The sequence below is a fragment of the Schistosoma haematobium genome, chromosome ZW, assembly GCF_000699445.3.
Source record: "Schistosoma haematobium chromosome ZW, whole genome shotgun sequence".
Classification (NCBI taxonomy): Eukaryota; Metazoa; Platyhelminthes; class Trematoda; order Strigeidida; family Schistosomatidae; genus Schistosoma; species Schistosoma haematobium.
This window is the reverse complement of record NC_067195.1, coordinates 56,278,747-56,303,371: the sequence shown is the minus strand read 5'-3', so window position 1 is coordinate 56,303,371 and position 24,625 is coordinate 56,278,747. Positions and strand designations below refer to the sequence as shown.

Sequence of the window (24,625 nt, the reverse complement as noted above, 5' to 3'; positions counted from 1 at the left end):
AACGCGTAAACATAAAATGGAAGTCTTATTGCTTAGACAATATGATCCTTTAATTGTTTTTAATCTATAGTGTATGATGTACAACGTTTTTATCGACAATACGAAGAGTTAGTTTCTCGGTGATTAAATAATCTTTCAATTTGATGACATTCCTCTAGCTGATATCTCCAAGATACAATTCACCAGTATCTGCTAACCGTCCAATTTGAAAGCTATTATAGCGATTATTTATCTAACGTGAAAATATTGTTGATCAAATGTAAATTCTGAAACATATCGAGTATCATAGAATCTCTTTTTATTGTTTAGTTTGTGCAGAGAATATTGAAAAATACATATCTAGTGTTACAACGCACTACATATTTTACTTTTGACTTGTAAAACTTAATATATCTAGTAATTAACCTATCGAAAAGTTATGTTTTTCAACAAATTTGATTTTTTTGATCAGCGTTAATCAACAAAGGTTATAGACAATGTTAACCGTGGTTAGATTTTTTTTAAGTTCACTTGTTTGAATCTCTATTATATCTTTTACACAAAGATTAAATTTCGGACACTCAGTTTCATCTTCTGTTTGGTTTTGTTTTATATTTTAATTGGAACGGTATTTATGATCAAAAAGATTGTAATATGAAACACTGATAACGTTTTTTCTAAACTCACTAGATATAAGTTCAGATTACATAACGAATTCATATTTGATCTCAGCTGTATTTCAAATAATTTCTTAATTTTTTTTCCATTGTTTCTTTCTGTAAAATCTAAATAATTTTAATTGTCTTTATTTACAGAACTCTCTGACATTTTTTATGCTAGCCTATCTAAAATCCTTATTGGAATTCATATTGAAAAATTTTGTTGGAAAAGCTAAACGAGTAAGTCATCTTTCGTTTAGTTATATTTACGTACTGGTTCATCTAGCGTTTCTCTACAGATTGTTTATTTATTCCTTTGTTAATTTAAAACTAGAAATGTATAAGATTTGAGATAGTTTATCTACACAACAGTATTAATGAAGTGTACTATTCTATAATTGAAATATTTCCAAAGATTAAGCTCTTGTACATAACTTTCACGAAGACCTTAAGTATTTTCAAATTAGCTATTGTAAATAACATTAGGATACTATTTGATTACAAATAATTGTAAATATAATTGTCGATAAAAATTAGGAGATTTGAGCAAAACTATTCTATTTGAAGTTATTTGTCATCACGGACTTGTTGGTTATTTTGTCCTCGATTGGAGATGAATTTTAAAGTTCTGTTGAGAAGTCGTGACTAGCAAAGTCCATTCACATCGAGATTGAGATATATCTGCGGCCAATGGAAAAGGGTAATGGTTTCTTACTTTTACGAAAATGAGAACTATTAAATTCTGCTTCATAGGTTGTAGTGTATTTTGCTGTCTCGGAAGCATCAAAGTTGTAAATTTTGTTCCATGTATGGTCCTTGCCAAGCCATGTTGAAAAGTTTCCAAACGAAACTTAACATTTTTCTATTATTATTTGGTTTACAATGCTTTTCTAATTGATTTCATTTTCTTATGAAATAGATCTTAAAACTAAACAGTCTCTACACAGCTTTTTGTTTTAGTAAATTATCAACTTTTTAAAAACATAAATTTTCCATACCCATTGGGCAAAAGTAACCGTAGTCAATTTTCATTTCTACAAAATTGGATTGCAAATCTACAGTATTTTTTGTGGTTAAAAGTTCCATACTTTGTAAAATCTATTTTATTTTAACGTCAGTTAATACCTATCGATTATTTATTGTCAAAATATAATTTTAATTATTATTTATTCGTTCATTTTTAATAAAGGATCATCTTCATGAACTTAATCGTTCACATGAATTGATTACTCGCGTTGTCGATTCTTTACTGCATTATGAAAAATGGGCGATTTCATCTCATGGTGATCTTTTAACTGCAGATAGTTTGGATGCACTTGGTTTCAGGCATAGTGATGTAAGTTATTTTTGAATCACAGTAATTTACTAATTTCTGTGATTACCTTTGATTTGTGCTATACCTATCAGGTTTTTCTTATGTTTTCGAAAAACTCAATTTTTTATTCAACAGTCTTATATTCGTGTATTCGAGAAGGATTTGTATCTAAGATTCACTTGCAAATATCATCTATTGAGAAAAATAACATTTTCTTCATTCATGATTCTACTTTATTAAATGGGGGAAGAGGGGAAATTTTTCAGTGAATGTTACTTGTCTGAAACCAACATGATCTGCTTGAACTACTTATAGATATGTTGGGAGCATTGGCTGTGTGATAAGTGATCGGATAAAGTTTCCAACCTAATAGATAGGTTTGTAACCGATTTTAGATTGTTGTCAACATTGTACCATAAATAAATAGATTTATGGAAAAAGGTGTCAGATGTATAGAATCTCAAGCAAACTAAACTGACAATTAGCATAGGACTTTGTGATGGTTGAATTTCTTTTCTATCTGTACATAAATACATAATCTGTTGTTTCCACCTCTAAGATATAAGAGAAAATGAACACGTACTTACGTTGGTACTTATTATTTCTGTTTTCCTGCTTATGAGTCTCGATTGTTTTGATTTACAAAAAATTCAATTTATCCAAGTATTTACTCTTAACTGGTAATAGTTTGTCTCAAATCGTTGCAGTTAGGAAGTATATCAGTCAAAATTGTTACAAGATCTCTACGTTATGTTAGTTATGGTGATCCAGACATTTGAATAATGCATTTTAGATTATCTCATGTTTATAAGGAATAAAATACTTTAAAACTGGAAAAGAAGGTTGAGCTAATGCCTGATACCAACTTGCCGAAGCTAATCTGTCAAAACACTCGATGTAATTCAGTGTGATTTCGTCAGCGTACAAAGTACCTTTATCGAGTTTACTTTCTATTTACGCATAGTTCTACATCAGATCTGTTGAATGTTTTTCTTTTTAATATCCGTTATTTATCTGTTTTTCGTATTCAGGTAATCAAACGGCATTTTGACCTTTTGAATTTCTTACTTCGAAACGCTGAACTAACATTGAGCGTTGAACGTGCGAAAGCTTTATGGGAAACATTGATTGGTCAAACGCGTGCTGCCCCATTTGATCGTGAGGTGATGTATTATTCTACAACTATTTTCTACTGTTTATGTGATTTAAAGTATTATTCAAAGTCATTTCTTAGAAGCCATACTAATTGCATTGTATCTAGCAATGCAATTCACCATACCTATTTTGTCCCACTTGGCAGTCATACCCTCATACCAGTGTTCACAGTGAGATTGAAATTTAATGGTAATCACTTCAAATACCAAAACGTTATTCATTAAGCTGTTGAGTCTAAATAACAACGCCGTTGTCCAAGACGTATGATATTATTTGTAAGCGTTCGTATTTCCCTGTTGTCAAAATTCAGAAATTCATTTAACCAGTCTTTGTTGGTGGGTGTCCGACTTAACTGGATGGCCTTTTATTGCTCACAAATACGAGTTTTAGCGTATGTTTTTGCATTGTATCTACACACAAATGAGATTAAATAGGAAATATTTGGTATTTTATATGCTATGACTTTTGTTAAGTACGATGTTCAGATTATTGGATTTATTTAGAAAAGAGATATTATGTTGTAATGTCTTATTCATATTCTACTAATTTACTATGTGATCATTAAATCCTACTAATGTTTTTGAAGTGAGATTGGTTAAACAGTGAAGTTAATACACTTTATTTGCTAACAAAAAATCTTTGTTTATTTTGATTAATTTAATGTTAGATGTCAGATATCTGTTTTTGTTCATCCTCATATATGACTTTATCATTTATACAAGTCGATTTCGCAAATTTCTCTTCACTTTAAATGTTAGATTGCTGAAAACTGCAGAAATATTGATAACGAGCGAGAATTCAGTAGCTTTTTCTATTACTACCATGTATAATGAATTTAGTGGAGGGAATTCAGAATTCAGGTTGAATGTTATATCATTATTCACTTGTTTATAACTATATGTATATCGCTAATTCCAGGAAAGGCAATATATGATATTTGAAATTCCCTTTTGTTGGTGTTAGAGGCGGACTTCCGGTCAATCTCTTTTTCGTATGTGTGTATCGTTGTCAGATTACTTCGATATTACTATGACGTGACAAGCATTTAAGTAAAGATGGACAGTGGCAAACAGTAGAATCAAGAACTCACGATCCCATTGACAGATACTACTCATCTTTACTTCAGACAATATATGCTTATCAAAGAGTTTTTAGTTTTAATCAGAAATCTATATTGATAAGTTGAGCAAACAAACATGAAGCAATTAACAGTTTTTTCGCTCCATTATGGCACCTCTTTTAATTTGTATAGAAAAATTCGTAGTCTCACAAAACACTCATGTCCAATTCATTTACTAGGCGTTTTTTTTAAAAAGTAGAATATACGTCTGACCATGAATTATATTCCGGAATAGTTTTATATTGAAAGAAAACCACTGTTTGCGTACATCTACTTTTCCAGTTGTGATATGAGGCAAATCTTAGTTTAAATTTTGACTATTTGAACTTATATTTCGCTTAAAAAAAATGTTCTAACGTTTGAATAAATTAATTTCTATTTCTTTCCTTTGATTGTTTTCTTTTAATTTATCGAATTTAGCAAGCATTTATTTGGTTTTCATCATGTTTAAATTTTCTTGATACTGATGCTCAAGCATTTGTTTTTACAAAAGTGATTTTAAAATCAAATCCTGCTTTATTTCGTTCAATCGCTGGTAAGTATGACACTTAGTCTTTTTTCTTTTTACAAATTGTTTTCTTATTCTTGTATAAACTGTGAATATTATCAGTGAAAAGTTTTAAAACAATCTTCTTTAATCTAATGTATTTTTATGATGAAATTAAAGAATAGTGTTTTTAAACGGAGCAAGAATGAAGATTGGTGCAGAATAATATGAACTCATTTTATTTTGTTAGGTTCTCATGTGTAGTTTGAATTATTTTTTCTGGTTAGTGTTTTTTTAGCGAGTTAGTTTTCTACGGGAAGACTGTCAACATTATCCAAAACTCATACAACGGACTACAGTGCAAAGTAGTGCATGGAGGACAGCTGACAGATGCATTCGAAGTAAGGACCGGAGTCAGACAAGGCTGTCTACTCTCTCCCTGCCTCTTTCTTCTGGTGGTCGATTGGATTAGGAAGACCTACACATCTGAGGGAAAACACGGCATACAATGGACAGCTCAGAACCAATTAGACGATTTGGACTTCGCAGATGACCTAGCCCTCCTGTCGCATGCACATGAACAATTGCAGAAAAAGACAGCCAGTGTAGCAGCAGTCTCTGCATCAGTAGGCCTCAACATACACGAGGATAAAATCAAAGTCCTTAAATACACCACGGAGAATACCAACTCAATCACACTTGATTGAGAGGCTCTGGAATAGGTGCAAACTTTCAAGTAGCCTGTCAGCAGCATCATCGATGGACAAGGAGGATCCGATGCAGACGTGAATGCAAGGATTAGCAAAGCAAGGGCTGCACTCCTACAATTGAAAAACATATGGAACTCAAAACAACCTTCAACTAATATCAAAGTCACAATCTTCAATACGGACGTCAAGACAGTTATACTGTACGAAGTTGAAACTTGGAGAACTACTACAACCATCATCAAGAAAGTGCAAGTATTTATAAATAGCTGTCTTCGCAAGATACTCAACATCCATTGGCCGGATACCATCAGCAACAGCCTACTGTGGAAGAGAACAAACCAGCTTCCAGATGAAAAGGAAATTAGGAAAAGACGATGGAAATGGTTAGGACATACTTTGAGGAAATCATCAAACTGCATCACGAGGCAAGCCTTAGCTTGGAATCCTGAAGGGAAGTGGAAAAGAGGAAGGCCAAAGAACACATTACGTCAGGAAATGGAATCAGATGTGAAAAGGATGAATAACAACTGGAAGGAGCTGGAAATGATTGCCCAGTTCAGAGTTCTATGGAAAATGCTTGTGAGCAGCCTATGTTCCTTCACGAGGAGTAAAAGGCGTAGGTAAGTAAGTGTGTGTATGAAATAGTATTTTTAATATTTTTTTATGGCAAGAAATAGAAAACAGGATAGTATGATAAATTGTATCAAATAACTTCTGATTGATAATAAGCACGTTGACTGTTGTTTAGTAAATTAATCTGTCATATTATTAGGATTATTTTCATGCATAAAAAATCATTTGAATGTACTTGAAGTTCAAAACAGATTGTAGTGTTGGTTACTATGTTAAGCCCATGTACTTTATTCTAACTTCTGGACTGGCCAATTCATCCATTCTTCTTGAGTTACGTTCTGACCTTGTTAATTGTTCACTTATCAACCTTGACTGTTTTCACATGAGCACATATGTGTGTTCACTTCTTATTCTATTCATCACATATCTGTAACTTATTTTTATCTGGCTATAAATATTGATCAACGCTTGATTAAATGGCGTTGGCTCGTCAGCCTCCTCCACCGCGCGTCACTTTGTTTCGCTCTCTTCTATCCTTCTCATTTCTTGTCCAGATGAGTGTACGAAATATATGTATTCAAAAATCCATTATCGTATTCGACTTATTTAATTCCGTTATTCACCAGCGCGATTTAAGTCGGTGATATTATACGAGGAACGACGATATACATATTTCCACATGTATACCTCAAATAGCAATCAAAACCGACCAAGTTGCAGTCAGATCCTGTCTATTGAAAAGGCCGTAAATAAACAATACTAACTGACAATATTCTTTTGGACAGACAAAACAAAGAATTCAAAAAATGTTTTATCACATAAATGGATAAATATGTTAAGATATTGTCAATCAACTGGGTTAGTATTTTTCCACAACTTCTGACATACTGTGGTATTGGTCACTTATATCCACATAAGTAGTATATAACGGTGGTCAGGCATGGAATGTATTTCAGCAGAAGATCGATAAGGAAAGAACGGGACCGGAACGCAATTAGTATGGAAATGCATGAACAATGAAATCTAAGACAATGGACTGATATTTGCAAAAGAAACGATCAGGTTTGAGACGATAGATTGATATTTTGCAAATTAACTTTTACTATATGGTTCTCAAATTTTAGTGAGATGCTCTGTAATTCCGTGTCTAATACATTCGATTGTCCCCATTCGTGTTCTTTTTCACTACAATACCATCCAAAGAGTTTGGATGGTCTTCAGCAAATGTTTGTTCCGAAATTGTTCATAATTTTGTGAATTTATCAAATTCTCATGAGAAAAGTTATAGATGAATGGCATTTGTCAGTCTAATATTTTTTCAAAATATGAATCTGCTGATATGTATATCTGTTAAACATTTCCCAAAATAAAATGTTTATCTTTTTTGCATCAATCGTACTATTGTTCACATTTTTTGAACAAATTTTGTTTTACAATGCATGTTTTTTTCAAAAAAAAAAAAGAAAAAAATAATAAACTCTAGCTAGATGCACTTTTTCAGATAATATTTTAAGGAAAATAATTCGTTCTCGTTTACTTTATGCATATTTATGATTATTGTGATATGCTAATTGATTAATTTGGGTAGATAAACTAAAAAGTATAGGAATGTGAATGATGCACAAAGTGAAAGTTGATTAGTTGTTGCGTGACTTCTTTTTTGCTGTAAATTATCCATTCTTTTATCTATTAACCTTTATCGTCTAGGTTGGATAGTGTGTACAGTATTGACAGTTTTTTGGATGTTTTTGTAATAAATCTGTTTGCTTGGGACTCGAAAATGATCTCCTAAGCGATGATCAGTTCTCCTATATAATTCATAGAAGGCATGATGAAAAAGATGAATTCCTACTTTTTGTACAGGTTATCGCTTTAAGAAATGATATAAGGGTTTAGTAAAGATTGGTTTATTTTGTAGATAGTATTTATTACGATTTTGCTTATATTTTATCCATGGGAGGGGTCATTATTACGTACTTTTGAGTCTAATGCTAAGGTGAAAATAGATTACCGATGTTCCACAATCTTTCAATAGTAGCCCCGTTAAGGAGAATCTGTGATGCGCATTTGCTACATTTTTTAAGTCATGTCAATATTGACACACGTTTAACTAATTGAATAGTGAATCTAACACACAATTTCGATTTTTTCCAATATTTGTCTTAATTCTGAACTGTAAAATGGAAATCAGAACTTTCAAGTTATTCATCTATTCAGTTTGAAGTAATTCAATCTCTGTTAGCCATAAGGTCGAGTTGTATGTTGTATATCATTGCTTCTTATAAATTACTGAATGTCAAGTGCAATCATAAACTTTACTTCTTCATATATATATATATATATATATATATATATATATATATATATATATATATATATATATATATATATATGCACTGATATATTCAGCAACTATTTATACTACATTTTACTAAATGATTGATTACGGATTACTGAATTGTATATGTTTATACAGTGAAAAAGTATTGAACTTATTTATTTTCCATTTCATTTATTTCAGACGTAATATAAATCCTGTTTATTCCTCTAGGGATGAATTCTCTCAAGTTATGATTTTTTTTCTTCCAAATAATCAAAAATATACTTCATCTAGCAAATATAGTGAGAAGATAACAAAATGAAGAGAAGTAAATATTTAATCGCCTCATTAGTTTGTTTTTTATATAATACAATATTAGGACATAAACAATTGATGATTTATTATGTAATTTATTTAAATGAATATATAAAAATTCATTATATTTATATTTTAGTTTACTTTTATTTCTTCGATATTATTGCTGTTTGTTGTGGTTTAGGTTTTGAATGTTTCAAAGGATTTTTTGAGAAAGTCAATTTAAATGAAGGTCGTATGAAACAAGTGGCAAAATCGTGGGTACGTGATTAAATTACAATATTAGTTATAATTTTATCCTGTATTATAGAAATTCCATTTAAGAAGTCTGAATATACTGATATGAAATGGAATAAGATGTTATAACAGATGGCATTTATTTTGTATGAAGAAACTTTCAATACGAGATTGGTAGAGTTGTAATTAAATCTGATTTATAATCTAAAAAAACAAAGTGATCTATATAGTAACAGTGAAATATTTCAGATTGTCTTTTATAGATATGGATAGGATTATACCTGATACTTATTTTCATTACTGCTAACTTTTAAAAGTAATTTGAACTTTATATAGCATATGAATGACCACTTCGGATGAAGCAACAAGTTTTGAGTCTATTATTTCGATAACTTTAAAGTGTACTAAATCATGATTACAGATGCTCTTATCTAATTGTTTAATCAAGAATCAGATATTAAGACCAAAAGTGTACTAAGTCATTTACAACAGAAAATTAGTCAGTTATATATGATACATTATGTTTGTCCTCTCTCTCGTTAGCCAATCACAGGTAAATTGCCTAAATACATCTGTTGTATAACACAGAACACTTTAGGCACTGAGTTGATATTCAGTGATTAAACACTGTCACTTCATTATGAAAATGATCCTAAAATCATTAAAAAAAGTTTCTGTGAATGCATAAAAGTGTTATATGAACACTTTTATTCGTTTTTGCAAACAAATTTTCAAGATAACCATTGTTTAAATGAATATTTACTTGTTTTATTTTTTGTTATAGCATGTTGAAAGACCAGATTTAATTGGTTTAGATTTTCTGTGGGATTTATACCTTGCTCTACCATCAAGTGATGCAAGCTTAGATGGTGGACATTCAAATCGTCTAGTAGATCATGAAATATATACCAAGTCGAACCCGGCTATTGATAAGCCGTGTGAAACTAAATCAAGTGTTGGTGACTCATCATCAAAACAACAACAGATTGGAGCATTCAAAGTGTCAACATTCTCGTCATCAAAGTCACCTCTAGATGCTGCAAAACCAGCTAGATTACTTTTATTAAATGTACACTGGGGCCAATTAGCACCAAAGTTAAGACGAGATCCAGAATCATGTTATCGTCGTTTCTTTGATACTTGTAGACGACGATTAGAAGTATGTTTTTGTTAAAAAACTTAATATTTATAATATGGTTTCCAGAAGTTATATGTACATATATATTGCAAACTATCAATAAAACATAAAGACAAAATAAAGCTAACGATCGGGTGGCCGTTATGAAATTCATCTGTAAATTTGAGTCTGGAATTTTATGTTCTAAATGAGGAACCGGTATTGTTCTACTATCAACGTTATCTGAAACAAACGAATGAGCGAATACAACAATTTAGTGAATCAAAAAGCCCGAAAGTGGGTTGCAAAAGTATATGGGTTTGAATGAAATAGAAAGATATAGTCTGTCTTCAACCAAATCTATAAAATTGACAACACGATCTAAGTGTTGGTTAAAAGCTATGTACCGAATCAGTGTCGGCCACCAATTAAATTCAAGATTGAATTAAATGTCTCCGTTGTCAAATACAAACAAGTGAATTGTTACATAATTTTGATCGATAATCCTACATTTGGATAAACATACTTAAAGTTTGGGTCATATAAAAGCCGGTTGGCAGGGTGCCACTACTGATTTTTCGTGAAGTGTGTGTTTTGGAATTGAAGAAATTATTGATTTTGATATATAGGATAGAACATCATTAATAAATCTTTCGCACATTTTAGTATTAGGTTATTTCGATAGTTTTACAAGATATTCTTTATCCATTATTAAATATTTTTTTATAACTCTTCTAAACAGCTTTCACTATGAAAATAATATGTAATACAAGTTTAATTTGCTTACAATCGTACTAGACTATTTGTGTTCAAGTAATCTAACTACTTATAAGTAGATTGTCTGTCTCTTAGTTAAAAGTTTTGTGACGATGTCGAGAATCAGAAATATTTGAAGACCGCTAAAATACATAAAAAGCACAATATTTCATAAAAAATTAATATAGACAATCTAAATAATGTCGGAAATGGTTTTATTTGTAGAGCCAATCTAAATATACACTAAGATTGCTTTGTTTTTCTTCGAAGCCTGATGTCTGTTGCTAGAGTAGGTTGTGTGCTTAAGAAAACTCTCAAGGTCACTTTGACGCCACTGAAAGGTCGTCCATAAATTATAGTCACCACCAAAACATAGCGTCAGTTCACGATGTCATTTGCTGTTTGTTTGAGCCATTTCGATAAGTGCTCAATACCCGTTTAGAGTCCATGCAATCACTGTGACTAGTCATTAAAAGTTTTGTATGACATGAACCACAATCTGTTATAAGTGCGAACATGGATTCACTTTTCCTTAAGGTTCAGAACTTTGAGACTATTTTTATGCATCCGACCATTTCAAATTACATTTTCATTGCTCAGTCTCTTTTACTTCCATGGGATAATGGCACTTCTACTACTTTAGTACTCATCTAGATAGTTTCCTGTCATTGTTATGATATTCCGTGGTAATATTTGTACCAGTGCAAATATGTGGCAGGTTCTAAGTTGCTTTTAACTTAATGCCTCTAAGTTGCCAGCCTACATGATGAATTATAAAGCCACGGAATTAAGTTTTTACAACTCTAATTAAAGTTCCTTTCTTATTTTATTTATGTTGCGATTCATATGATTATTTCACTGCTTGATTGATTGCTTTGTTGTATCATTCTGTTTTGATATTTGTAAGAGAAAGAATATTGTTATATAACTTTGTTTTTGTAAAATAATTATATCACAAATGTTTGTCGTTGAATATGTAACTGTTAAAAAATTTGAACTATCCGTGACGTCAAACCTTTCGCTTTGTTCAGTTTTAAATTTGTCAGCCAGTTGTAATGATATTCTGGCATTCGCAGTCCAGATACGATTGTGTTTTCATAATGTAAGTTTATATTATCAAGGTTCTGAAGGTACAAATCGAGGTGCACTTTGTCTATGAAAGGGATTTACAGTTAACCTTTCGGGAACCTCTAGGACTTTAGCGTTAAGTCACTTAGATTTGTAACTATCATCAGCTATAGGGACCAGACGAAATCTCAGTCCTACAGTAATTTGCTCATGTTTTAATTAGTTTGATGGTACCACCTCTGATTTCATTGCTGGGTAGCGCGTATATAGGTACTAAATGACATCAGTCCCCTCAGGATTCCAGTTATACCTTTCTGATGCATCCCAGGTATCAAGAAATACAGGACCACGGTTTTCTACTGATTTTCTTTAGCCACCTAAAACCATATTCGTATTGTGAACATTTGGGCACTCTCCAGGTTACAAGACTGAGTAGTCACTCATATCTATACTATAAAGGAATATGTAAATATATTTAGCATAGTATTGGCATAATACCAGCCATCTATAAAATGCTACTAAGCTACTCGTTGTTTTTTTAGACCATCATTATCTGAAAAAAATATATTTTTAAGGAAGAATTCGAATTGACAAAGAATTTATTAGTTTAAATTGTTTTTATTACTTGCCTTCGCAGTTATCTTCTGCCTCCTCACTTTCATTTTGCTTATTTTCACAGACTAACTACGCTTTAGGTCGCGGTTTAATCACTGAATATGGAATCACATCAGTTTTGGCAGAGACTGGCGAATTACTGGCTTCATTGATGCTAGGACTTGGTCCTGCGACTAAAGCAAAACATTGTACTCGTACTGCAGCTAAATTGGCTATACGTCGTTTATTAGGTTTAGTTTACGCATATATTCAATCAGTTGAGGTAAGTGTGTCACTTGTTAAGTTTATCTGTTAAACACTTCTGTACTATAATAATTTTGCTGTAGCATATATTGAAATCGTAACTACAGTTCACTTAATAATTCACCTTCAGCATACATGTATTCAATAATTTAAACATTGTTAGTTATCAGTTACAATGACCTTTGAGTTTGTTATCCATGGTTTTTCCAGGTTTCTCATTCCAGGTATTACGTTGATTAATCAGATGTGTTTCTTGAGTATTTTTTCATAACTAAATTGTTGGTAAGAAAGCAATAAAAAGCAAAACAACTGTTATTTATATAACATTGCTTTAGTTTTACATCTATAAGAAATTATATTACTGATCGCATTGTTATGTGACTAGAGATGTACGTGTTTCACACTATAAATTAATTTATATATATATACTAAGAACGGAGTGAATAGATTAAACTGTAAACAAATACATGTTTTGCCTTTCATTATCACCATTTGTTGTTGCAGGTAAGTAGCTTAATAAAAAATAGCGTTTTTAAGAAAACTTTTTAATTAACTTATTATCACTAGAACCAATGTCATGATTTTTTAAGCCTTGCCATCTTGCGTTGAAACTAATTCATTTCTATTTTTAGAAACTTTCCAGAAAATATTGAAATGTAGGATTATATAGGAAACGATCTGTTGACTACACTTTATTAGTAATATTTATTCACTGTCACTTTTATCTATCTCCCTCTCTTCTTCATCATGTTTTATGAATTTTCACATCTGCTCTCTGTGCTACTTGTTACATATGGGGAACAACATCATACCTTTCTGATAGGCTAGTAGAGTCAAAATATATCGAGTGCATGTGATCACATACCGTCTCGAAGTCAGCCTACAGGAATCTTATATATCTGAAGCCAAATTGTATCATCACGGGATGTAATGCTTCTATAAATTGTACTTTCATCTGTATATTAGGTTTGTAAAAATCTTATTCTTATACCGAATTGTTTGTCAAACCACACTGATGGATTATGGTGTATGTTGTGCAAAGAAGGAACATCTTTGTGACTCAAAACTTTCTAGCCTTAACTTGTCAAGTTTTAAATATTCTCGTTGCTTTGATATGTGATCTGAAAAAGGATGAAGAAATATTCATCTCGAGGTTATTACTTCTGCCTTGTTGTGTTAACACTGTGACATCTTTAGTAACAGTAACTGTTTACTGTTAGACTTAGTGAATATTCAAACATCACATGTATGAATTATTTATTCTTTTTATTAATGTTACAACGACTTAAAAGTCGATAAGTTATTCTCTGGTGTTGTTAAATCAAACTAACTATTTAATACTCAATCGACTATGACTTTTTGATTGTTCAGTAAACTTAACTGTCAATGAGTTCGTAAAATTGACAGTTAACTGAACAACGATTTATGAATTATTCTCAAACTTCTTATAGTTTTACTGTTTCTAAACATTTACTGATATCATGTTAGTAAACTATTGAAGTTTGTCAATACTATAATTAATTACTGAACACTTTACTGAAGCATAATTTCAATACCAACTTATGTTTTGTGTTGTTGAATTGAAGCTTGAAATTCTTGAATACCTAATTTTAATGTCAGTAGTAAATAATAATCAAAGTTGTTTGCCAATGTTCTCAGTTTACTTTGTAATAAATAAGTTGTGTTATTGTAAATTATGGGCCTGTTTGTGTAGTTATATTTTCTTCTCTAGAAGATCTATGTAAATATATCATTTCATTTATGCTAGATTGATATAAGATCCCTCGTTTTATTTATTAAAAAAATAGGATGAAATGTTTGGTTCTCGTGCTCAGTATCCAAATTGGAAACCTCATGGTTGTACTTATCGAGGTTGGGATATGCATTTACTTTTGAATATTGAAACTATTAAACAAGGTCAACCAGTCGTATCTTTAACTAATCCTGTGCCCATAATTGGAAATCAGGTTATGAAGAAATTATCATCATGTTCATCTAATGTATCCAGTAACAATTCACAATATTTTGAAAATCATGATTCTATAGCATTGTTAGCACACTCAAATGAACCTCTTAGTTCAATTAGGGAGAGGGCCAATATTTTGTCGACTGCATATTTATTTGGTTGTCAATCTAAATCAAATAATCAACAGGACACTGGTAAATCTTCATCATGGACAATGGCTACTTTATCTCTTCAGAAAGAAACACGACCAAAAATTTCCATTTTATGTGAGTCGAATCAACCGATCGAAAAGACTATACTTTCACATGATGCACCCAGTCAACGGAATGAAATGAGATCAGTTAGTAAACATAATTCCTATGAACTTCTAGATACTGTGTTAAATCGCAAACCTATTGGTGAACTTGGCTTTCAAGTAAGTCATATTTTTTGTTAGACTTTTGTACTGTTCAGCGCAACTATATTTCAGTTTGTTTGATTAAATATTTTGTGACGATGTAGCTAATTAAATACAATTCAAAGTTGTTTGAACTTTAGTTTTACTTAAGAATAACTAACTGTTAATGTTTGAGTAGAAGCATATAACATTTATCATACTGCTGAAATGATTGTGAAATTGTTAATTTAAAACAATATGACTTGATGTTCAGTATTACCAATTAAAATGCATAGACTTTGACCCCTCTGTCAGTCTTCTTTAAGTAGATGAAAGCTATTACACAATTTTTACTTATATATTTATATAGTTTATTTTTTAAATTTTCTTTTCTTAGATTAATCGTCAGTTGATTGTTCGATTTTATACAGAATCTAACAGTCGTGTACGTAATCGTGTTAGTAACATAAGTGCTGTTTCTTCTTCTGCTATTCAAGGTTCATCCAATAATTCACCTTATAATAGTTCATTTTCATTAGCTGGCTCATATTCATCCACGTTAGAATTGACAAATGAATGTTTCAATAATTCTATATTGATTTCAAAAAATTATTGTTTATCAAATGATGAATCTTCTAGTTTTTTAAGTAATTTCCGTAAACGTCTAGAAACATCATCTACATTACAAGTAAATCATCTTATCACTAATGATACATCTGTACTCAGTCTTAGTAATAATAATAATAATAAAATTCTAACTGATTCATCAACAGATTTAAATAATTCTAATCAAACGATTCCTACAACTAATGTTAATATTATTCTACCTAGTGTTTGTTTATCAAATGATTCAGCAGTTTATGAACTATTATTTGAATTAGCTGAATCGGAACTTGCATATCTTAATTCATCATTCCTAATACAATCAAATAGTCGTAATAAAAAAGTCCATTCATCATCTTCGTCATCAAATTTATCATTTGGGGAAACACAATTTCCTTCAACATTTAGTTTTCTTCATCCTGTACGATTATTATTAGCATGTTTACCAACGTATAAATCAATTCGCCATGGAAGAAATGGTAATGGTACATATTTACAATATAGTTTAGTATGTAATCCACATATGCTTCTTAATGCTTCACCTTATCGTGTTTTATATAAATTACAAGTGAGTATAGTTTTTTTAGTTGAGTCTTACATAATAATAATAATAATAATAATAATAATAATAATAATAATAATAATAGTCCTAATGATGTGATGTACTTTCAGACACGTTGTTATTATATTTTTACTTAATTTCTCAATAAGAAGTGAAGCATTGAATCGTTTTAGCAGCTAAACATTTTTCTAACTATTATTCATCTAGCTCCATGGATATCATCGTAGTCAGATTAATAGATTAGCCTAACAATCATTGATGTTTTCTGTTTATAGTATTATGGCCTTGTAGTTTTACTAGCTTCTACAACTACTTATATCAGAATGAAATTCTGTGGATATTATAGTAATTTCAATAGTTGAGATTATGAGTCAATTGAAGCTAGACCACTAAGGGAAACCTGGAAGCACTAGATGCCCGTTTCGTCCTATTGTGGGATTTCTCGGCAGTGCACATCTGCGATCCCGCCTATCAGTATCTCTCAAACCATACATTTTTGTGATGGTTAGTCAACTTCATTAAAGTGGAAAACAAAGATTCCATCACTTGGTTTCCTTGCAGTTCTAAGTGCTCGATATATATACCAGTTGGATAGATGTTTTCACAAATAACCACATGGAAGACTGAGAATCGAAGAAACATATTTCAAGAATTTTGAATATCAAAATGTTTGTGATATAAAAAGAGAATAAATAACTATATAAAGAGACTTGGAAGAAACGAAGTAGTTATGTGAAACATTAGTCACCACGTTCATACTAAGCCAATAGTTGATTGTTAAGAATAATTTTTTTATTTTTTATTTTCAGCTTTTGAGTTCTGCGTTGATTCCTTTGGACACAAGTCCATGGTGGGAAATCTCCCCAGGATGTTCGCTCTCACCTCCGTCTTCAACTTACTTAATATCTCAACCTCTTCCGATGTCCATTATCTCAAGAACTCATAAAGAATTGGAATCTCTTTCAGTAGACAGTAATCCTAGATCAAATTCAGCTAGTAGAAGATCTCATTCTCGTACTTCACCTATAAATGGTGATTGTAAATCTAATTGGTTTCTGTCTGTTGATGCAATAAATACAAATTCACAAGTAATAAATTCAACTTCAGCACCATCTTCACCAGAAATTTCTCCACGTCGTCGTCGTCTTAAAAAGCTAACTACCTTCACACTTTCAAGTGATATTTTCTCTTTCAAGGGGAAGTCTCACAAAGATGGTAAATTTTAACTTTATTTTTTAAATAGATAGATAGATGAAACCATTGTTGATGGAGGAATGAGTTTTGTTTTACTTAAACTACAAAAGCTTATTGTTATTATTCAGATGCTGGACATGATTTCCAATTCCTTCCTAATGTCTTAATGAATTTTTTTAGTCAACGAAAAAGTCCAGTTTTATAGCTTTTCTTTTATGCTAGACTGTACTGTAAAGGCGAAAATACGTATAGTTAGCTGAAAAGTTTAATTACGAAACTTTTAGAACAATTAGTCCCTTTGATAAATTTCGATATTGCAATGAGAAGACATCCTACTATGTCTATCAGTTTACATGTATGTGTGGAAACACGTACGTAGGGAGGAGCAATCGTGATCCGCAATTAAAGGTGGGTGAATACATACCAAAATGGCTGCGGATACAAACGAATTCCAATGGTCAATTAAGATCATGGGATAGACAGACATCTTCCTCCATTGCGAAACATTTGATTGAGACTAGTCATAAGGTTGACATCAAGTTAGTATTTGTAGTGTTGTACAAAAGCTTCCAAGGACGTATACTAATATTTATTGAAGCCTTGGCTACACAGAAACTGAAACCTCCTTTATGCGTTCAAAAACAATTTGTCTTTACCCTTAACCTACCTTGGTAATACTGATTTATTATCCAGAGTGGTTATCACATTGTTTTTGTATACTTTATTTTTTTCTTTTTACGGCTTACCTTTAACCTGTCTGGTTGACCTTTTAATTTTCATATAAAAATGTCTTAACAAGTATACGTATGGTCAGATTGTTCGAAATGTATTGCGCAAATATACCACATAATTCTGATAAACTTTGTCTTCTCATTACGAAACTTTTGTTGTAATTCTGGACAACATCCTCAGAACAGGCTTACTTGTTACTGGTGGGGATGATTTCAATTCCCTCCAAAGTTGACGCTAAGAATTTTGTCTGAAACGCAAAAGAAAGGTCTTAAAATCAAACCGTCCTGCGTTAATATAATAGAAAGAATTGAACTAGAACCTGTAAAGTACTGAATTCAAGTTGAGGTTAGAGCTAATGATGTCTCAAATGACAGTGAAAATTTTCAAACTCAGTAAAAACAACATATTTAAAAAAAAACATTCACTTGAACCGTACACTTGCTGATTTCATTTAACAACTTCTAAATGACGGGTTAAAGATATGTACTCTTTACTCGTAAGAGAACCACTAAAATTCCGAAATTATGTCTTTATGAACAAATACAAACTGAAATTATAAGCAGAGATGAATGGTGGCTAGCAGTAAAATCCAAGACGCGCGTTTGGTTTTATATGGGACTTGTTAACTGGAAATGCCAGCATCCCAGAGTTGAAGTTCAAACAATTAACAAAAAAATGAATTAAATACAAGCTGACTTAATCTCCTTTACTTAATTCTAATACCTACTTACTTACTTATGTCTGTTAGCCCTCGTCGTGGAGCATAGGCTGCCGACCAAGATATCCCAACCAAATTTTTCTTGGGCTCTCATTTACAGTTGTTTCCATTTTCTATCCAGACTTTTGATGTCTGCTTCCGATCTCCGGCGCAACGTTCTTTGTTTTTCTGCTTTTCTGTTTCCCTTCAAGATTACAAGTTAACGCCTACCTTATGATACAGTTTGATGATTTCCGCAACGTATGTCATATCCACTTCGATTGTCTTTTCCCAATTTCCTCTTCAGATGAAAGCTGGTTTGTTCTCTCCCTCAGTAGGTTGTTGTTGATTGTATCCGGTTAACGGACATTAAGTCTCATGAGTAGACAACTGTTTATAAGTACTTGTACTCTCTTGATAATAGTTTTGGTGGTTTTCCAAATTTCAGTTCCATACAGTAGAACTGTCTTGACGCTCATATTTAAGATTCTGACTTTGATATTGGTTGAAAGTTGTTTTGAGTTCCATATGTTCTTCAACTGTAGAGATGCTGCCATTGTTTTGCCAATCCTTGCCTTTACTTCTGCATCGGATCCTCCTTGTTCATCGATGATGCTGCTGACCGGCTACGTGAAAGTTTGCACCTGTTCCAGAGCCTCTCCACCAAGTATGATTGAGTTAGTATTCTCCGTGGTATATTTAAGGGCCTTGTTTTTATCCTTGTGTATGTTGAGGCCTACTGATTCAGAGACTGCTGCTACACCGGCTTTCTCCACCTGTACTTGTTGGTGTGTATGGGATGGAAGAGCTAGGTCATCTGCAAAGTCCAAATAGCCTAGTTTCATGCAAGCTATCAATTGTATTCCATACTTCCCTTCAGATGTGGAGGTCTTCCTAATCCAGTCAACCACCAGAAGAAAGAGAAAAAATCAGAGTAAGCGGCCTTGTCTGAAACCATTCCTCACCTGGAATGCATGGGTTAGATGTCCTCCATGAACGACTTTTCAGTGTAGTCCATCGTATAAATTCCGGATGATGTGGACGATCTCAGGTATACCATAATGTTGAAGAAGTTTCCATAATGTTCTCCTATCCACATTGTCAAGCGCCTTCTCATGGTCAATGAAGTTAATATGTAGTGACGAATCCCATTCAATTGATCGCTCAACGATGATCCGTAGTGTCGTGATTAGGTCTGTACACGACCAATCCTTACGGAATCCAGCCTGTTGGTCTCGAAGTTGGCCATCTACTGAGTTTTTCATCCGGTCCAGTAACATTCTGTTGAAATATGTTTCTGTTACAGACAGTAGTGTAATGCCTCCGTAGTCCTCACATTTGCTCAGATCCCCTTTCTTCGGTATTTTGATGAGGTGTCTTTCTCTCCATTCTATCGGCACTTGTTCCTACTCCCAAATCTTCCTTAATAGAACGTGAAGCATGTTTGCAATTGCTTTCATGTTTAATTTCAGTGCTTCAGCTTACATACTTTTTCCCACTCTTGATTCGTCTGATGGCCATCCTGACTTCTTCGACGTTGATGGAGTGACATCCTCTCCGTTTACCCAGCATTGTGACCGGCAATAACCCTAGGGGAGCTACGGGCGGAGTTGGTTCTAATCTATGTTACTTAGTAAAATTTCGGTAGCATATAGATATTTGTCAGTAAAGAACTATTATTGGCATTCTCGTATATTTCAAAACAGAAATAATCTAAATCATCACACGATTAAAAAATTAACGTGTGATTTATGACTTCTTTTTTCTTTTTCTGTGTATCCATAGTTTACTGGATAATTTGCCTATTACAGTAATCTCTGATTCACTTAAGCAATTGATTTGGTTATTAAAAAAGTCAAACTCGTCCGTCTAATTAATAACAAGTAGCTTTTCGTTTTGAGATGGTGGAGTAGTTTGTGCTGATGATGTCGTTCAGAAGAATGATAAAAGCTTCACGATCAAACCATCCAGCTCAGAGAACAAAACTCCACCAAAAAGCTTTTTGTTTATTGATCAGTATGAAAAAAATAGACTTGTTGATCTTGTAATCACACATACAAGTTAAACAACATATCTATTTATCCACATATTTATAATTTGAGTAATTTACTCATATTTATTTGAATATTTATTTATATTGTTGGTTCTCACTCTCTAGTGCCAAAAGATTTAAATCTAGTAGCTGACGCTCCACTTATTGAATATCTTGAAGCATTAGTTCAATTACTTGAGCGAAATTTAGTTCCCTTATCTGTCGAATCACCTTATAAGTCTACGAATTCCGTCAAAAAGCATATTTCTGCATTTCCATTTGTATTGCGATCCAATCATATTCGTCGTCAATGCATTACTAATGAACATGAATATTTAGCATCTAATATTTCACAGAATACAGCTAAAGATAATGCTAATTGGTGGAGGCGTGAAGTGAGACATTTGTGCTTACAGTTGTTAGCTTCTTTGTTAAATCCAATTACTCTAGTGAATAATGATGAATTCACAACAACTGGTAAGTGTTAGTATTTTTTTCATTGGTTGATATCAGCGAGAGATTACTTTATATATAAGGCATTCAACTTTTAACCATTCTCTAACTTGGCTTCACATATTTTCAATTTGTATACTGGGTTTTATTTCTGGCTCTCGCATGCATTAATTGGTAGATAATTACACAGTAATTTACCTATTTGTTAACGTTTTCGGTAGTCAGAACTGTCGTTAATACGAATTAAACTAAATTCACTGCTTTACATAGCATGTTTTGTTTAGTAAAGATAGGAGTAAGATGAAACAATTGTGTCATCAATCTCTATGTTAAGCAAATAACAATCGATATATGTAGTGGAGCAATTAAGGAAATAATGAATCTCCTTCAACTGAATGTATTAGGATATATGTCACAGATGCTCATTAATCTGCTTTCTAACGGCTTAACCTGCTTCCAGGTTTTCAGTGGTGGCCTAAAATTCATCGGTTCATGATCTCAATAAAAAGTAAACTCAATAGCATTTATAAAATCAAACGAATTCACTCTTTTTCATGCGTCTTTACCAACTATAAACTGCCTAAAAATTAATGAGTAGTTATGCAAGTAGTAAATAAAAGATTTGATATACTTTAGTCAGTGAATTCGAAATTGATGTTAGAAATGTAACTGAAAATTACAATTAAAAAATAAGATACGCAAAATCTTATTGATGTCTAACATATTAATTTGATGATAAGAAGCATCGAATTAGAATTATTCATTTTCTTCTGTAAATTTTGTTATTCTTACCCTATTTAAATTTATTACGAAATAAATTTACTTAGAATTTACGGTTGGTGATTTATATTAGAAATCTAAATAGTTCAAATGTCCTAAATAATTGTTGCTCTTCACCGACACGTAATTAGACCCTGAGAAAAAAAACCATAATTTTTTTTACAAAACATGGAAAGCGGCAGTACAGCTAAATATGTTATTTAATGTTCTTTACTAGTGTCTCTAAAAAGTAATTAGTTTGATTGTAGTATCGGCGGTCTTACTGCTTATGCTTGGAAATGGGAATCATTTGAATTTACACTACGCTAAGAGAAAATATAAAGAAAGATACAATTGAAGATTTATTGACTCTCCAAAATGTGATGTTGAAACAGATAGAATAATTTATATACTGGTTTTACACACAATTGATGACTAGTTAATAAACATCATATAAGTGTAAAGATACATGGGATAACTGTAAAACATGTACAAAGTTCACACAGAATAATACAATGAATGTAACTGTCACACTGGACGAAAGTTCATACTTGTCAAACTGAACAAAATTCACATTCAATTATTACAAAATATATTCATCTAAAACAATGATACACTGAAAAACAGAACTAGAATATCGTGCTGACTAAAATATTACACTTCTAATAAAATCATTGTCACACTGGAAATGGACTAATATTATATTCAATAAAATGTTTCGTTAAGAATAAATGCAATGTCAAACTGTTACATTGTAAATAGAAATTATCATGAAATATCACCCTAATTTAGCGAAAAAAAGCTGAAATTGCCCTTTTGTCCCAACTTATCACTATCTAACTAAACTTCTAAACTTTTCACTAAAGATTGGATGTAAATATTGTCATTACATAAGTATTATTTTATTCTTTCAATAATGTTCACTACTAATTTATCTGTTGTTTTCTTTTTAGTTCATAAGTCGTACAATCAAAATATAATGTCTGAACCAATCTATACTATACCATCTGATTCAGTTGTATATCAAATAACTCCTATATTAGCATATAATCTATTGAATAATTTATTAGATACTGCATTAATCGATGCTGGTATCGACATTGAATTACTTCATTCTAATAATTCATTTACAAAACAACACTCACAAGAATTACTCAATAATTTTTACTATTTATCTATGCCTAAATCGTACATGTTTTCACCACATGTTGATAGTAAATCAGGTATTGCTGGTGTAATTGAAGAAATCTCTTATTTTGGACGAAAAATTCTATTTCAAGATGTTGAAGTAAGTTAATCATATACCATACATACATATGTATATCAGATAAATTTATCTTTTAACAAGCTCATTTTAACTGCTTGCATATTTTTCTTCGTTTCTTTTTATATCAATCCTGTTTTTCTATTTTACTTTAGATCAGTGTACAGTGTATACGATTATATTTTCAATGTATCATAGCCTATCCATGTATATTTGTTGATGCTTTATTGAAGTCGACGAATTTGGAGAATAAGTTTATACAACTGTTAGTGTACTCCTCATCTACAAGGTAATTTAAAAGAGAAAAATTCAACTTACTGTTAATTTATGAAATTTTTTAATAATATTTAAGGCAAAAAGCTTTTCATATAATTTTACTGTACAACTTTTGGAATGACTGTTGAAATTAGACAATTATGGAGTTTTAAACTATTAAGGTTGACGTTTTTCATTTTAATTTTTCAGATAATAACAGTTTGTAAACGCTGGTCAATAAAGTGTTCTATTAAGCATGGAATGACATCATTTTTCTATTTGACCCCTTAAACATAACAGTCTGTTGTCATTTTATTTCCCTCTCGAATCTTGGTTCATTCTGCCTTCAAATTATTTAGTTACTTCTAACCATTTGTTATTTCTTTTTATCAGTCAAGTGAACTCAAGACAATATCAAGTTTACTATTTGTTTTGTATATTGAGCTTTTGATACTTTGGTTGATTAGTAAGAATATGCATATAAAATGGAGCACTATGCGTATATATGGACGTGGATATGATCATTTCTTTATTATTTTAATTTATTTTAGAATAAGAAATGAAATGGCTCGTCAACTGGAACAGTTGTTCATTCTTGTATCACCTTTCCTTTTCACTGGTCCTTCTTGCTATACCAGAAATAATTCATTATCTGTTTCGCATACATCTCACTCTTCGATTTGTTCACTTCACGGTTATGTTCGTCATCCTGAAATACTAAATCTGATTCTTAAAACCATACTCAATACACGGTTACCATTTTTTGATGTGAAACTAGACATTATGTCACTACCGGCAGTAAATATTTTAATTAGCCAATGTGCAGAATATTTTCGTGTACGTGGCTTTTTACTCGGTCAAACACCTCCTCAAATTCTTAAAACAAATTTCAATACTGATCATATCACTATTCTTCAAGTAAGCTTTACTTAATTGATTATGGGCTACGTTTTTTTACACAAGTAATTGCCATGATGAAACATTGATTTCGTATGTAAATTTAAAGAAACATTGTACAGTTGTTGAACAATTGGCTTCTGTAGTGTAAATTGATTTATGATAG

General features: G+C 31.6%; 1 protein-coding gene across 1 annotated transcript in view; it reads left to right on the top strand.

Moving 5' to 3' along the window:
* MS3_00010431 (uncharacterized protein) overlaps positions 1-24,625 on the top strand; it is a gene marked incomplete at both ends in the record, with an annotated part of 84,184 nt that overhangs the window by 13,299 nt on the left and 46,260 nt on the right. Inside the window, 14 exons of the mRNA XM_051218796.1 lie at positions 795-878; positions 1,828-1,974; positions 2,985-3,116; positions 4,649-4,763; positions 8,818-8,894; positions 9,655-10,029; positions 12,491-12,688; positions 14,478-15,050; positions 15,409-16,182; positions 16,986-17,391; positions 20,958-21,308; positions 22,997-23,331; positions 23,463-23,596; positions 24,114-24,480. Coding sequence (XP_051071933.1) covers positions 795-878; positions 1,828-1,974; positions 2,985-3,116; positions 4,649-4,763; positions 8,818-8,894; positions 9,655-10,029; positions 12,491-12,688; positions 14,478-15,050; positions 15,409-16,182; positions 16,986-17,391; positions 20,958-21,308; positions 22,997-23,331; positions 23,463-23,596; positions 24,114-24,480 — 4,068 coding nt within the window. The remainder of the gene's footprint in view (positions 1-794; positions 879-1,827; positions 1,975-2,984; positions 3,117-4,648; positions 4,764-8,817; positions 8,895-9,654; positions 10,030-12,490; positions 12,689-14,477; positions 15,051-15,408; positions 16,183-16,985; positions 17,392-20,957; positions 21,309-22,996; positions 23,332-23,462; positions 23,597-24,113; positions 24,481-24,625) is intronic.